At 33.5% G+C, this 17,237-nt stretch overlaps 2 protein-coding genes across 2 annotated transcripts in view; one reads left to right on the top strand and one right to left on the bottom strand.

The window, feature by feature from the left end:
• Nucleotides 1-3,656: 3,656 nt before the first annotated feature.
• Nucleotides 3,657-4,373, bottom strand: LOC105627041 (leucine-rich repeat-containing protein 57). Its single transcript, XM_012208320.1, has one exon. The coding sequence runs from the start codon at nt 4,371-4,373 to the stop codon at nt 3,657-3,659; it is 717 nt and encodes a 238-aa protein (XP_012063710.1).
• Nucleotides 4,374-5,471: 1,098 nt separating this feature from the next.
• The window catches only part of LOC105627306 (catenin delta-2-like), a 35,705-nt gene continuing 23,939 nt past the window's right edge, over nt 5,472-17,237 (top strand). Inside the window, exon 1 of the mRNA XM_012208593.1 lies at nt 5,472-5,505. Within this exon, the coding sequence (XP_012063983.1) occupies nt 5,472-5,505 (34 nt within the window). The remainder of the gene's footprint in view (nt 5,506-17,237) is intronic.

The raw sequence follows: 17,237 nt of genomic DNA, 5'->3' as shown, positions 1-17,237 counted from the left end.
TGATTATATTACCTGTCATTACTGTTAAAGAAATCTCGATGTTGTAAGATTTCCTTCATGAAAATTTATATCATAAAATCGAATTCTTCTATTCTATTCTAAAATAGAAGTTACGAGTAACATTATACTTTTTTGTCTTCTGATTACATATCTTTCATTATCTTATTGTTATTTGCGAATTGACTAATGATTGAATATCAAACATAAAAATTGGCTATTGAATGTCTCTATAAGGAGCAGAAATCTCTTTAATAAAACAAAAATTATTTTATATATACTCACATGTTAACGTTGCAGTCTATGAAGTTGCGATATATAAAATTTTATTTTACACTTTCTTTGACGTATTCAGTTTTCAAAATTCTTCCACTTTAATTGCGTAAAATAGAAGCTATTATATTTTGTTTATATTTTTGACACATAAAGATGCTGATTCAATAATAATAGAAAATGCTTCGAAATTGGAAATGGCAAAACTGTGTAATTCTTTCAGTTTCTCAACAAGCTTCCAGAATGTTACGCTAACGCATTTTAAAAATAAAGATTCATCTTTGTTTTGAGGGGAAAGAATTTTCCTAATAAAAAATAAAGAGCTGTAATATTCATTAACGAAATTATTGACACATCTACAAAGATCTTCCAATTTTAAACAAATCGATTACATCAATTGTAATAAAAAATGGTATAAAAATAAATACACAATTTATTTCCTTTGTAACTCTACTAACAAGATTACATACACAATTATATATATCTATAATTTCTTCAAAGAAGCGTAGAGACCATAAATATATGTAAAAATTTGAAGAACATTCGAAACGTGTGTTTCTAAGTACAATAAATATGTATTTGTGATAACTGATTTAAATAACTGATTTAAATAAAATTAAAAACATGAAGAGATTTAATTTATGAAATTTTGTTTGAATAAATAAATATATAGTTGAAGTTATGGAAAATGGAAAATTTAAAAGGGAAGTGGATTTTAAGTAGAAGATATTAATTCTCAATCAATGAGTGGTTACTGAATGTGAACGTGAATTTTGACAAAAGCAAAATTTCATAAAATGAGGTTAATACTCGATAAATATACGTAAAAAAGCTCATCGATTCGAATCTTAGATCGAACGACGCAGTAAATAAGTGTATCAAAATTTTAATAAAACTTTGTCCGTATTACATGTATAGTCGTCTTAATGAGAATTCTTCATGATTATCATTTTCTACTATTGCAATAGGCAGCAAAGACACCATAGGGCTATTGCTCTTGACATACACATAAATTATGGGCGAATCTGTAATTAATAGCGAATTCGGTTCACTTGCATTACACTAGATTAGTGCATACTAAAAGCTGTTATATCTACATGTGGCGAAATTAATGTTAAAAGCATATGAATATTCTAAACGATTAAATGGCTCATAATAACATTATCACATTAAATGGCCAATAATGACATTGTCATATTATTTAATAGAGCATATATGTATTATTTCATTGTTAAAGTTGATTATATCGTGTCACGGCATTTAGACATCTTATATAAAGGAGCTTTTAATGTGCACTGATTACAGTAGTGTGAGTAATCGAATTCACTATAAATAAAATTTACATTCTATATAAAATACATAACACATTCTTTTAATAATAAAGTAAAACTTTATAAACAAAAATAATATTAAATTATGATATCAAATATATAAATATATAAATAATAAATTATCTCTTCGTTCTTAATATCTTGCTTTCACTATTCATTTTAATGTTTCACGCAGAGAAATATATAATATATTAAATACAATATATACATTAACATGAATGTATATATATATATATATATTTTTTTAAATTTTATAATATATATTTTTATATATATTTTATATAATATATATTTTAAATAATATATATATTTTTAATTTTAAATACAATTAAATGTATAATATATTAAAAATTCAAAAATTCGCGCATTAAAAGAAAAGAAATTTTAAATAATTCTGAAAGTTAAATATGATTTATCCAAAATTAATTTTTAAAAAAGCTTTTTAAAAATTTTTAAAAACGACGGTATATTAGCAAAACATCGCATTGTGAAATTTCAACAAAGAAATGTGTGATGCAATATTGCGCGTTAAGCGTTATGAATAATATAATACATATTCAATATAATATGGAAATGTCGATTTAATCGCAGAATTTCCTCGATAAATGTCTCAGTCCTGCGTAATCTGTAATTTAGAGAATTCTTATATCGTCAGCTCGGCTGAAGGTTAATACGCAGTTGATAAGAAAGTTCAATGATCTTACAATATTATTTTCACAACCGTGTGAACGCGACACGATATGTTTGTATTCGTAAAAGTTATACAATTATTAACAGTCAACATTCGTCATACAATTCAATGCATCACAGGAAAGTTTATATCGAGAAACATATAACTTCAAATATTTTTTTATATGCGTAACAATTATGTTATTGATATAATTTATGAAAACACGGGCGTGTATTCAAATCATAAATAATACATAAATAGTACATAAAAATTATACATAAATAATACGTTTAAAAAAACCAAAAGCAATGTGCTGTGTCTGTTGTTTTAACGGCGTAGCTTTAATCTAATTTTATTTCTATTATTCTATATTGTTTTGATTTCCATTGAATTTATTATTAATTTTTAGTAGAAATGGTCAGAATTCGAATGCACATTTTTTCCGTCCGCATTTATCTCGATTTAATTTTATAAATAGTTTAAATGCTACATGCATTCAATCTAGTTTGAAAAATTCTGCAAAATTGAAAATACATTTTAATCTATCTGTTATAAAAATTGCAACTTTTCAAAGATTGGACCATTTAAATATATTCAAACACAGGTTGCTGTTTAATTGCTACTTCTGTAAATAATTTTCATATTATTGATTTAAGATTATTAATAAAAAAAATTAGTTTAATTTTATAAAAGACAAGATCTTTTATTTAACATAAAAAATATTTTGACATATATACACAATTCTTTAAATGCCATAAAATAATGTATATCATTCCGGAATCATTATCTTTAATAAATAAGCAGTTACATACGATACAGTAAATAAGGAATGAAATATTTCTTTTAGGCATTCTGTGTAAGAGCATTATTTGAAAGCGTACATGTTCATATATATATTCGTGCGTATAGATATTTAGACTGACGCCAAATAAAAAAATTACATTTCAAAAAAATAACAAAAAGATAATTATTTACAATGACTGTCCCTTTGAATACCAGTGATCGAAAATCAGTTATTTAATTTGGTCGTTAATGTTTATGGACAAAGAGATCGATGTGTATTTCTGAATTACGCTTATTTAGATCGCATAGATATAAACAGTCTAGAGACAGATATTATGATTTATCTCATCAAAAAAAAATTTGATTTATACGTATCAGAAAGAAAATATTTCCAAATTGTGACATCTTGTAAATCTGATCTAAAATATTTTCAATCACTTTAAATATCTCTATGTCTTAAATCGATGACACAAAAGTGTCATACAATTAAATCTTTTTCTCTTTGATGCTATCCATTCAACAGTTTGGTAACTTCAATACCTACTGAACAATTTTATACGTATAATACAAACAATACATTCTTTTCAATATAAAACTATCCTTTAGAACATCTTCTTCTTAACCGCTGTGTAGCGTTCCATGTACATGTCGTAACCATCCAGCTCTGCGAACTGCTTCATCTCAAAGAGATTTCCTTCGAGCGCCAACACCGAGACCTTAGAGCCCTTGAGGAGTCTGATGGGCACCGAGCTCAGCTGTAGACAATTCTCCTCCAATCTTAACGTTTTCAATCGCGGACAATCCGCCAGCTTCTCAGAGATGGTGGTGATTTGATTCTGATTAAGATTAAGCTCGATCACATGGAGATCGGCGGCAGCTTCCGGTACTATTGTAAGCCGATTCTTGGACAGATCCAGGACATCCAGGTGCCTGAGACTGCAGAACATCAGCGGGAAGTCGGAGATCTGATTGTCGGATAAATTGACCTGCTTCAAGTGGTTCAGATTTCCCAGCGACGACGGAATTGATCTGATCTGATTCGCGGCGCAGTTTAGGCCCTCGAGTTTCTCAAGCGAGCCCAACGTGCCAGGCAGAGCGGTCAGTCGGTTATGGCTGAAGTTCAGCTGCTTCAGCAGCGTGAAGTCGCCGATCTCGTTCGGCAGTGTCGTAAAACTGTTCTCGGACAGATCCAGGGTGCGCAGAGTCGGCGCTAGGTCGTGGAGTTTCCGCGAGAACTTGTCCAGCTTACACTGCGACAACTTCAGGGTAGCGGTTTTCTCCGCGGTCTCGTAATGCCTCTTCAAGGCGGAGTTGCCCATGTTCAGTGTCTCGATATCCTTGCGAGAAACAATTGCGCGGGCCTGTCAACGTAGTCAAGGAATTAATTGATCGTACCGATCTAACGTAACAGGTATCATGTGTCACTTTCGAAGCAGAATTTTATCGCAAGATCGTAGTGTACTTTTTGTCGTCCGGACGATCTTTTATTTTAAATTTGAAATTTGAGTAATTATGCTTGGATTGTTTCGCAAAGTGCATACGATCAAGTTTTTATTTCGTTCGTTTTTTTTTTATGAAGTTCGTGTTGCTTGCGCTTTTTATGTTTAGAATCTTCGCTTTCTTTTTTTTCCTTGAATATATTTTATAATTTCTTTTTGCAAATATTTTTAGGGATTTCAAGCGACACGAACAATATTACGATTCTCGAAGATATACAATCGTCGCGTGAAAAAGGGGTTGCAATGCGCCGTACTCGCACGATTCAAAATAATTCGCGCGCGAATTTCTCCGGAGCGACGCGAAATCGGTGAAACTTTCGCGAGGGACTGTAGAGCCGTCGACGCGTTGCCAAATAAACTTTCCACACGGACTGTATTATCGCCTGCGGCGCACGGTGACTTTTGCGCGGTGCTGTAGCGGTGCGCGCGGTCGGTGGCTGTGTTCACTCCGTTGACGAGATTTTCGTAGCGCGGAATCGCCGCGCCGGGCGACGTGGTTAAGTTTCACCGCACAGAGTGCGGCGTGAGCGATACACACGTCTCGTTAAAGCGCCTCGCTCGCGGAGACACGTGCGAATACACGCGGACGTACGTCCGTCGTCAACTCGTAGTTCGTACCCGGCGTTCACAGAGTAAGCACGCAGGAGTGAAATGTCACGCGATTGACAGCGCGTCCGCCATAACCAGCCCATCCGGTTTCGCGTCCCCGCCGCCCGATGGCGGGTTGCGCGCTCGCGCGCGCGCGCCCGCTTGCCCGAAAAATGGCCGACAAACGAAGATGTAGCGATGTGCGTCGGGTTTACAACAGACTGAAAACGCCGCGGCAGCCTTCAGTGCATAGTACATGATGCGGCGGTGCGTGGAAGTGGTGAGATAGTGAGATCGACGTCACCGGCGAGCGACATACCAGGGTAAACGATGGCCTCCACGCCGAAGACGGAGAAGCACACAGGTAAGATAACCACTACCCGTTTGACGACGACTGAGAGCGAGCGAGCGAGCGAGAGGGAAGGAGCGCGCGCGCGCGCGAGAGAGAGAGAGAGAGAGAGAGAAAGAAAGTAAGAGAATGAAAAGAGCGAGCGAGTGAGAGAGAGACGGTAGGAGAGGGCGCGTACGCGATAAGCATGCGAGACCGCGCGACGTTTTCTATCTTCTTCCCTTGCGAGGCTCCGGATTCTTCTGAATAAAAAAAAAAAGGAAGAAACGGATGTCGCGTCGCGTGTCGTATCGCTTGATGTTGATTTTAATTCTCGGTTATCAGCGCCGCCGGTATCTCAAACTCGGCTGACTTAACGAAAGCGTATGATATAATCGGTGGCGTTAACCTGACGATGCTACCGGATGCGAAACGTCAAAAGCATATGTGTGCCGCATGCACGCATGATTTTTTTCCTGTTTCTGTGAAGAACGAGATGCCCCAGAATATATCCGTCGATATTCCTACAGTTGCGTTTTATTCGGGAAATCCGACATATTTACGATAATGACAGAAAGTCATTAGATTGTCGAAGAAAAAAAAAAGAGGAAAACACGATTGGTTTACTTATTCACGAGGTATTCTCTCCTCGCGATCGTTTCCGCTCGCATGTTCGCATTGAAAACAAGGTGTGCTAAGAATCTTGATTTGTTGTGTCTTGGTTCTAATATGCGCCTAGTGATTTCGTGTTCCTTCCCAATTAATCATAGCTCTTGCCATAATCGAGCATACTGATAGCTTGGGTCAACCCATTCTAGACAGCAATTCAATTTTGTTTTCTACAATGGAAAGTGATATAGTTCCTTTATTTCAAAAGTGACAACGAAAAATTAAATTTCTCCCGAAAAAAAAATATCTTAATTACAAAGAAAAATTTTCTTTAAATATAAGATATTATACAATATCCTATTTTCAAAGAAATTTTTATTGATCCAAAGAAATCATTTTTTTGAATACAAGTAAAGAAATATTTTTTTTGAAATTAAGATATTTTTTTTCAGTGCGAGAAAGGAAAATTTTTTTCAACTTGATAGAAAATTAATTAACTAATCAAATCGGTAAAACGAATATATTATTAATGTGATACAAATATCATTTGTGTCACATTTTTGTTTCTATCCTTCTTATCCTTTAAAAAACCATTTTTTTTAATGACACTTTATGATTGTTTATAAAATTAAATTCATTTTTGATAGGATAATGTAATTTACTTAATTCATTAACAATAATTATTTGAAAAATCATTTCTTTTTTTAGTTGTGTCATTTTGAAGGGAGCGATATGTAGTTAGAAATAGATTAGACAAAGTTATATCGATAGCTTGGATCATTTCAAGCAGACAACATTGTTTTCTATGATAGAAAGAAAAAAAGACGATATTTAATTAGAAATAGATTAGACAAAATTATATCAATCGTTTGAGTCAATCCATTCCAAAAAAAGACAACATTGTTTTACGATAGAAAGAAAAAAAGACAATATCTAGAAATAAATTAAACAAAACTATACCGCTTGGATTAATCTATTCAAAGCAGATAATTCAACTTTGTTTTTTATGATAAGAAGAAAAGAAAAACATGATATTTAGTTAGAAATAGATTAAAACCAGAACTAGAAATTATCCAATCTAATCAAATAAATTGCAGTCACGAGTTGTAAACGAGCAATTTTCTTTGAAAAGCGCAATTAAATTCATCAAGATTTGATTTTGAACGTTAAATGATACTTTAAATGATATTTACGCAAGTAAGTAATTCTCACTTTTTACAAGAATGCTCTGATATTTTTCCAAGGTTCGTGATCCAGCTGTTTTCACAAGATGACAAGCACGCTCATCTTTATTTGCAAGCGCGTGAAAAATGTTGAAATATCGCAAAAAGAACCAACTTTAACAAATATCTAAATGTAAAAGTGAAACTTATATAATTTTCTTTTTATGTTCAAGAAATTCATAATGAACTAATTAAACTTTATTACTTTTATTTATTATATTAATTATTATATAATTTACGTGATCTTATTGTAATTTGATAGACAATATGTTGATCTACTCTAGAGACAGCAATTTCTGTGGAGACTCCAGAAAGAATTGAAATAAAATAACGGATTGGAAGGGGAGCTAAATATCAATTTAAATACCTGTGATTTTCAGTTTCAAGGCGGTCTCCTCTTTTTCTCGTGGAGAATTTTTTAGTACAGAATCGTATTGGCGGTAATAGCCAGTGGAGTATGTCAACAAACTTTACACCCGTCCAGGCAACCCCGGGTCGTGATTCGCACAGCTGGCCGTGTCACGAGCTTTTCATCCCACAATTCTCTTCTTCCGAACAAAGACCTATCCCACCTTGCCCCTTTCCCTGGTTTGACCTGACCGAGAACGACTGTATTTTTCGTAGCGATTACGAATCTTTTCTCCCTCTGCCCTCGTTGGCTGCTCTCTTTCTTGCGTACCACGAACACGCCCCTCATGCATTTCTCGTTTTGTTGTCGTCCCCCATTTCATTGAAGACGCGACGTCCTTTTGCCTTCGCGCAAACTTGTTTTTTTAAATCATCATTTTTTGCAATCTATAAAGTCTTATATCAGACTAGAGATTAAGTTTAAGATTGAATTTGATCAATTGAGATTAAGACAAATTGAGATTAAGACTCAATTTAATCAATCAGAAAGAAAATCAATATCAAAGTTCTCTAAATTTGATATTTCTTTCTGTTGATTGATTAAATTGAGTCTTAATCTCAATTTCTAATCTGATATGGCTATAAGACAAATTTAGATTCTCGGAATTTGGAAAAAATCGTAATTATTCAGACATCATATGAAAAAATAAAAGGCTAATTTATCAATTGTCATATTTTTATTTTGCATTTTTAGTGACATAGAAAAATAATTAATGATTAATTAATGATATAAAATGATATAAAAATTGGGAATTGACAAATGAAAATCGTGGCAACAATTAATTATATAAATAAAAATATAATAATAAATTAATTATATTTTAGATGAATGTAATTAATAATTGAAGGATTGACTGCAGCAATGGGTTAACGTAGCCGAAAATGTGTATTAGTAGAAATAAATGAATGACAAAGGCTTCTATTTGTCTCAAACGTTTTCATAAGATATGAATTAGCTCGTTGTTACAATAAGCCCTTCAATTTAACGTAATTTTCAATTCTTTTGGTAGAACAGTTGGGATTCATAAATAAAGTGATAATATACTATAAATAAAAATGGCTGTTAATTGTGTCTTACAATTAGTAATTTAATATTATTTAATATAACATTCGATTTCTTTAGTAGAACAATTTTCCATGGAAGAAAATAATTATTTTAAATTTTTACAGTAGTTGGTATTTTAATATTTTTAATGTGCAACATGCAACTGATATATGAATATATAAATTTAAGCTCTTCGTTGAATCATATTTGACGTACAATGTACATATTATTGTAAAAATTGCATTGTCAAATTGTCAATATTTCAGACATGTGAGATATTTCACTCTTGTGTCTTAAAAAATTTCTCATTATATCTTTGTAATAACATCCGTATGTAATGCTGAAAGAAAAATAATGGAAAAGTATTCATTTTTCCATAACACACGTGCAAATGTCGCATACAAAATCACGAATTTTTTATTAGAAACAGATATAATGTCGGATCTATTAGACCATTAGAGTTTGATAATACACAATGTAACAGGTGTAGCTTATCAGAACTGATACATTACGACCTCGAAGAGATATAGACAGAGGCACTTAAGTAAGGGTAGTTCGATCAATTTGTCGAATAAAACTAACAACAATAAATCCTCCTGTTTCACGTAATTGCATTTAATCGAGTTGCTCCATTCGCTGCATCAATCGTAACGTGTTTATCGGTGCGGTGCGGACATTACTTTTTTTTGTTCATCGTGTCCTCTGTGTTTTCTCTCTTGAATGAATTAGCTCGCGTTCAATCGCTCCAAGCAAAACGCGGAAGCATTATTCCGTATTTTCGAGATTTTCGAAGTTTTTAATCGAGATATCGGGGTAAATTTCATTATATCCAGAAAATAGCTCGATGGAAAAAAATCTCCAATATTTTCATCGCTTGCGGCCGTAGCCGATTGTCAAATATATTTCGCTTGAAATCTCATTTTGAACAATAAATACCATATAATATCTCTTTCTCTCTCTGAAATAGAGAGGAATGCTATATTACATTGTGATTTTTGTGGCTGGTGCCACAAGTGAGATCATTGATAAATCCGTCGCACAACCGCGATGTAGTCCTCTGAATGGCGGACTCATTAAATTTCTAGGAGAGGGGTTAGATATAGTCGCATTGAAATAATTCTATAGTGGCAAGTGCACTACGTTGTGCGAGAAACGTATGACGACGCTGTGCGATGCCATTGAATGCCGTCGGCAATATCTCGTCCCGAGATTCAAGTAATCTTACACGGGAGAGGCGGAGTGCAGAAGGTGGAAGCGCGAGATCGGTATCTCGTCAGATCCACTTCATCTCGTCGGATCCTTCGTCTCTCTGTTTCGTTGCTATTGTGCCCATTATAGCCTTTGTACGCGGCTGCTTTAGTCGCGTTGCTGCCTAATCCGTAGACTCCTTTCTTCATTACTGCGACTCTGCTTTCGCTAATATCTGTCGCTAAAAGCCTTTTCATACTTGCAAAATAAAAATTTCTGAAATACTCTCGCCTCGTTTCTAGATAAAAGATAGAAGACTGTCCGTCGGATAACGAAATTGTTTATATAAATGCGAGAACGAACCTTTCTATTTAGTATTTATAATGAAAACGGTAACGTGCGACTCGTATATTCTTTATAATTGTTCGTAAGACAAGCATAATGATTCTGAAGTATGCACAATGAATAGTTAATTGCATGTATAAAAAGAGTTGGGAATACGGTAATGAATACCGTCTTCGAATAATTTATGAGCATTTATATAATAGTAAATAACTTAGCAAATGAAAAAGGTTTCATTCGAGATAATTGTTAAAATAATTAATAAGTTTTTTAACCAAAAATTAATATTAATGAAAAAAATTACGTAGCATGCAGTAAATAATTGTAGAATTATTTTTTTATATATAACAATTATATATAGATTAATGGTTGTTGTATGTTTTTAATCCGGAATTCATATTTTATTTATCGTTAATTATACTGAAAAAAAAATTTATTTGAATAGTTTTAAATAAATATTGACTAAATATAAAAATATATATTTATTTTGCTACAGAAACCATTAATTTGATTTAACTTTATTTTTTTAAATATGTTTACTTAGTATATTATTCAAAGAAATATTATTAAGATTCAGTAAATTTTTCTTTAATATGCTAAAGAGAAATATTTAGAAATAAAGGAATGGAAATCCAGTCTACGTATAAAGAAACGTTTTTAAACATTCAAACGGTATTACAGTTGCAATTAGCGTGGTATGTGGTGGAACATGCTTTCCTCGATGTGAACTCCATTACCGCAATTATTGCGCTCTATAAATTTTCATTAATTTGACGCGATATCAAAAGAGTACAGGGAATGCTTGAAAAAAAAAACAGAAATCGTCCATTCGATCTTCCGCTTCCTCATAATTACCGATATATTGCATTTAAAATTTATCACTGATTTGCAAAATACGATCCACTGCTGCATATTTTATGACTCTTCATAAAATATTTTTGATCTATTTCGAAAAGGAAATTTCTTTTAGCACTTGAGTTTAACGACACGAATATTATTAAGATGTTTGTAGGATTTAAAAGTTATAATGAATATTCATAAAATTGAGGTCTCCATAAAATAGATAGTAATTAAATAACTGCTTGTGCATACTAACTGCTTCTCGATTTATAAAAACTCTATACGTTACTCCTGCACTTTCTTTTTTCTTAATTTAACCTTTTTTTTTGAAATTTGAAGAGATTATAATTCTATATTTTATAATTCTATATTGTGATAAACATCGCGAGAAACATAATAAGCACGAATTAAATAAATATGTTAAAATAGAAAGGAGATTTTTTTTCTATTGAGATACATGATGTACGCTTTTTAATTTTTTCATTTTTAATAATTCAACAATGAACTTTTCTCTGTCAATAGGCCTGTTCTTTTTGGCTGAACTTTTGCACCAGTTCATCTTCCTTTCTCTTCTTTCCTCCTAGAAAAAAAAAGGAAGAAAAATGAACTGGTGCAAAAGTTCAGCCAAAAAGAACAGGCCTTATAAAACAAGATCTATTCCAGGAAAAATGATCTAAAAAGATTGTCATTACACTCATTCTTGCGAGGCAATCGTAACCGCTTCGCAATATTTCGATTTCATTCTGCAAACGACTATGCTTCGCAATATTTCTGTGATATACACGTGATTTAGCTCCTTTATTGGATTCGATCTATCCGCGCGAGCCGTTTAGGAACCGCAATCATGCCCAGCCAGCTTTCCGTTCCTCCAGCGATCCGATCTGCCAATATCTATGCAAATCCACGGCTGAGTACTACAGGCCTCGTGTCAACCAATCCAAAATGATGCAGAACCCGTGCCAGAAACACGCATTTGTAACGCCAACGCCGATGATGCATATTACGCGGTAACGTTAACTCAACTATTCATTAATATGCAACCGTTTTCGCGTTACATTGCGAACGCGTAAAACAAAAAAAAGAAAAAAAAATGCACGCGCGTGTTAAAACTGGTTCATGCACGTGTTACCGTTCATTCTGCTCGCTGTATCGCCTCGATTTTTATTCTTTGATTTCGTTGAATGTACCTCGTCGTGATTTCGAAACGATTACGTTAAAGGGAAGATAGAAATTTGAAATATCTGATACTGATAAATAACAGGTACTTTTTTCGTAAAAATATGTATAAAAATATAAGCATATATTTATCTTTGTAGATCATATATTTCGTTTTATTTACATTTTAAATTTAAAATGTATCCTATGCATTATAAACATTATTTATAATGCATAAAATTTTTGTTATATTCGAAAAACAAATTATATGAACCAAGTTTGTTTATGTGGGCATCTAAAATATTTATTTAGTTTATAATAAAATCAGAATCGCATCTCGTTGTCATATTTTGATTACGTTTTAAGTTTCAACATTGACTCTCTGTATTTATTTTGTTGTCAATTTAAATAGAGGAAATGAATTGATTAATTAAGAATAATATTTTAATTAAGAATAATTGCAATGGAATATCGAAAGCGCATATATGTAGTATGTTACTTTTATGCACGCGCACTTGGATATCTTGAGATCTATCGAGGCTACGAAGCATGAGCTATTCACTGTCGTTTTCCTATGCGAGTCCAATTCATCGTGCAATGACGATCACAATACCAGTCTTAACGTCAGCATGAGCGATACTTCTCACATACTAATACAATGCAAATAATGATGGCGGTAACGTCTCGCGTGAGCTCTTTTCAAAGAGAAATTATGCAATAAACACACCATCAAGTCTTTGTTTAAAAAAAAAAACGTGATATAGGACTATGGCTTTCAGACAAGTTTCTATCGCTTCGTTTGAAAATTTCAAGTACAATACTCGCAATTATTATTTTAATATTTATATATTCAAATCATAATATTTTTAAAGAAAAGAAAATTATTATGATGTTTGAAGAACCGAAAGGAATGCGGAATAGACTCCTCGTTCTTCAAGAATTTTCATTAATCTTTTATTGAGTGAGTATTTATGAATTAATTTCTAATATAATATTGATTCGATCTCGAATATACGACTGGCTGTTACTACTGTTTCGATATGTCCTTTAAATCATAATTTTCAGAAAGAAAAGATAAACGATTTATGTTCGAAGAACTTAATGAAATGGCACGTCCCGAATAGAACGTCCTCGTTCGTCAAGGATTTTCGTCAATCTTCCGTTGAGCGTTCACAAATTAATTCCCGATATAGTGAAAAGCATCGGTTCGAGAAACGTCGACTAGCTTGCGAAGGTCCGCAAATAAATTGTGTCTTCCCTGTCCCGTTCGTCTCGTATCTCGAAATAAAGAGCGAAGCATAAGAGCCGGCCTCTCGGCCTTTTGTCCCTCTCCTCCGTTAACCCTCTCACCACCCGTTACTCCCTCCCTCATACATCTTTTACTCGTCCATTCCTCTCTCTCTTCCTCTCTTTCCCTCTCTCTGACCCGTTAAAATAGACAAGGCTTCTTTCCCGGCCAAAGTCACAGATATTACCGGCCAATCTTGCGCCAACGGCCTGTCCGCGAGAAACGACAGTTTACCTCGGATCTGCGACGAAGTTGGTTCTAACCCGCGACGTAGATTTGCAATTGAATTTCTCTAATCCAAATTTATCTTTCTCGTAGACGTAAACGGGCATTTCGAATTCTGTTGGGATGATACGGTTTCTAATTCTTCATTGAAGTCTCGCCGTGTTTGGTGAATTTCTTTCCTATTTTCCCTTAATATGCTCAATTTAATTAATAATCGTGATATTTAGCGATTACCAAATACTCGTCTTTATTATTAAGCCAGCGACTTACGAAATATATATTTTCTTGCTTGATTATTTGTATTTTAGTAACTTATTAAAAATTATATATTCTGTGTGGTGCAATTTTAGTAATTTGTTAGAACGCAAGCAATCCAGCAAGAAAATATGCGACGTGCGCTGCAGAGTTTAACTTTTTTTAAATTTATTTTTATCGACATCAGTTTAACTTCCTGAACGTTAATGCAGCGTATCATAGGGTGATAAGTCGAGGGGGAACTAAGACACTGTGAATGAGATAAATATAAGGTAAAGACTAGGAATAATCGATTGTTGCTATTATTCCGTTTATTGATAATGTTAAAAATATGAATGGTGTGACGGTGCTCGGAAATGCGACAGCACGTTTCTAGGCGTTGTGATCATCGCGGGAGCGAATAAAAATCGCGCAGAGGAACGAGTCTGTTAACAGTGATGTGTAAAGGGCATTGAAATGTCAATTCGCCACTCAGTGTTGCGTATGGTAATTGCGTGCAGATTAAGTGGGTGTTTACCACAACGACGTTGTCAGGCATTTAAAAGCGACGCTCGTGACATAGGCGACGACCCGGATATCTTTTCCGTGTGTTCTTTGGAGAATGCGTGACACGTCGGAGCAACGGGAATGCGATCTGTCAGCAGGAGATTAATTACTCGATTAAATGAGAAGCAATCGAATTACGAAACGTCGATTATAGACGTAATACTCGTGCAACTTAATCAGCCCCTCGTTGTTGCTTATCGCATAATTAATGTGCGTGACTCGTGTGGAATTGGAACAACGTAACTAATCTGTCTCTTAATTACTTTGCGCAGGACGATAACTGTTTAATTCCTTGGAGCTTTGAGAGCAGTGATGTTCTACTGTTTATCATCTCATTTATCAGAAAATGTCCGTGAAGTTAGCTCTGTACTTCCCAAATATTTTATTTTTATTAATTAATAAAAATTGATTGAATACTTTGCTGAGGCGATCAATAATACGTCGAGGAAAAGTTCGTATAAGACATTGATCGAGTTGATAGAACCAATTAATCGTAATTGGCCGAATTTAATTACATGTTAACGTAATTATTTATAAATAAGACTAAACATTCTGTTAACTCCGCAAATATTTGATTTAATGACGTATGTTTGCGAGACGGTTATGTTAATTTGTTCAAATCGCGCAGACTTTCCCGCACACAAAGCCGCAATTATTCATTACGGAATAGTAATTGCGGGATGATCTCAGAAGATCTCGATACGTCGCGATACGGAGTGATGTGCAACGGATGATTTGCAGACATAACGTGTTGAACGATCAAGGCGCGATCAGATGAAAGGGATCGTTGCGTTTACTAAACATATACGTGCAAATCGCGCATATATGAACAGAGAAGCCAAGAGAGGAGGCCGTATTGTGCTCGTGCAAGTTTACTCGCGCGTGTGGCGTTAATTAATGCGCGAAACGTGTTACCGCCCTGTCCACCATCGTGCAAATGCATCTCTGCATCTCCGAGATAGAAGACGGACAGATAAGATATAATAAAGAGCAAGAGTCGCGAAAATTATCGTGCACTGCGAGATATAATTTCGAGCAATTTCCGCGTAGACCAGTTAAATTTTCGATGTCATGAATGCGCGAACATACATTCCCGCATTTTTATTCGCGACAATGAAAACGGAATGCTTGGAGGTATTGCCTTTTTCGTGCGATTGTATAATCGTCATTTCACTAGAACCGCCGATGATGCTATTTTGGTTGATTATTTCAATTTTTTTCTTGTCTATATTAGATATATTAGATTAGTATTAGAATATTGAAGATATGTGCAATGAATATATAATACAAATAATTCTAACCATAACAATAATATTACATAATAATATTACATAATATTAAAACATTTTGTATTTGTGTTAGAATGAACCATTCAAGTCTTCATTAAACTTTTGTGTTGAATTTTTAATATATTTGAGTATTAATTTAACATAATTATATTATGTTATTTAAATGTTTTGTGTTAAATTGATATTCAACATTTCTTAGTGTCAAAGTAACACAATAAGTGAATAAATAACATAAAAATAATGTGTTTTAAAATGTAAGTTCTAAGATGAATAAAATACGCGTTAATTTAACATAAATGTTAATTTTATTTAAAAAGTACGCCTCCACACAATTTGCTCCACACAAAATGTATCGGTATTATTATTTTTTTTAATTATTTTATATTTAATTATTTTAATATTTGTTCTTGACACAACTAAAATATAATAAAATATTCATTTTATATTAAATTAACACGTATAATACGTTAAAAAAAAATTTGAACGGACCGTTTGGAACATATGTAAAATGTGTTAAATTTAATACAAATTTTCCAATTGTGCAATATAAATTTTCATTAACCGAAAACAAGAAAATTGTTGATCGCCTTCAGCGGTTCTAGCAGGACATCATCGGCGGTTCTAGTAAATGTCAATCATCGTAGATGGTTACAGTTTTAGCAAATTTCAGTTCGCTAAATTGAGTACATTCTTTGCACATATATTTCACTATTCGCATGGCATACGAATCGAAAATTAAATAAATTATTTAGTTCAATCGAATTCCTCGTAAAATTATTTTAGTAAACTATTTCGATTCTGCTCAATGGAATATTTTACATACTCGTGCTTATATATTGAAATGGGCTTGCGTATCGCAATGTTTTACGATTCTATGGCCGGTACCGTACTCCTCATGTGCGGTGCGCGATAAATTTTTACGTTATTACGTTTGCCATTTATTTTCGGACGTGAAGTCGTTCGCGGCGTATCGCTCCTACCGTTTGAAAACGTCATTTATACGAACGATAATTTTTAGACGAGCGGTACATAACGCAGATCGGTATAAGCGTAAAGATAGCGGACTCCGAAAATAACGATGCGACGAACGCGACAGGAAATGTAGCGCAACTGGGTCGCAAGTTCATCAGCGCTAATTATTGCTAATCGGAATATCTCACACTGCGGACATATTTCCACGAGACTGCGTCTTGCTGCTTTCATGACAGATAACTGATCGTATGCACTTCGATCGATGATCCAAGTTCGTCAAACAAAAGTATCATATGGAGAGGAAGGCGACACGTATTATTGAAAATGATTTAATATGTTAATTTAAATAAATATAAATAAAATATAATTAACTATTATAATTA

Source organism: Atta cephalotes (genome assembly GCF_000143395.1).
Source record: "Atta cephalotes unplaced genomic scaffold scaffold00008, whole genome shotgun sequence".
NCBI classification, from domain to species: Eukaryota; Metazoa; Arthropoda; class Insecta; order Hymenoptera; family Formicidae; genus Atta; species Atta cephalotes.
This window is presented reverse-complemented; position numbering and strand designations above follow the sequence as displayed.

Coding starts and splice junctions, on each gene's coding strand:
- LOC105627041 (XM_012208320.1), bottom strand. CDS start 4,373: ATGGGCAACTCCGCCTTGAAGAGGCATTACGAGACCGCGGAGAAAACC.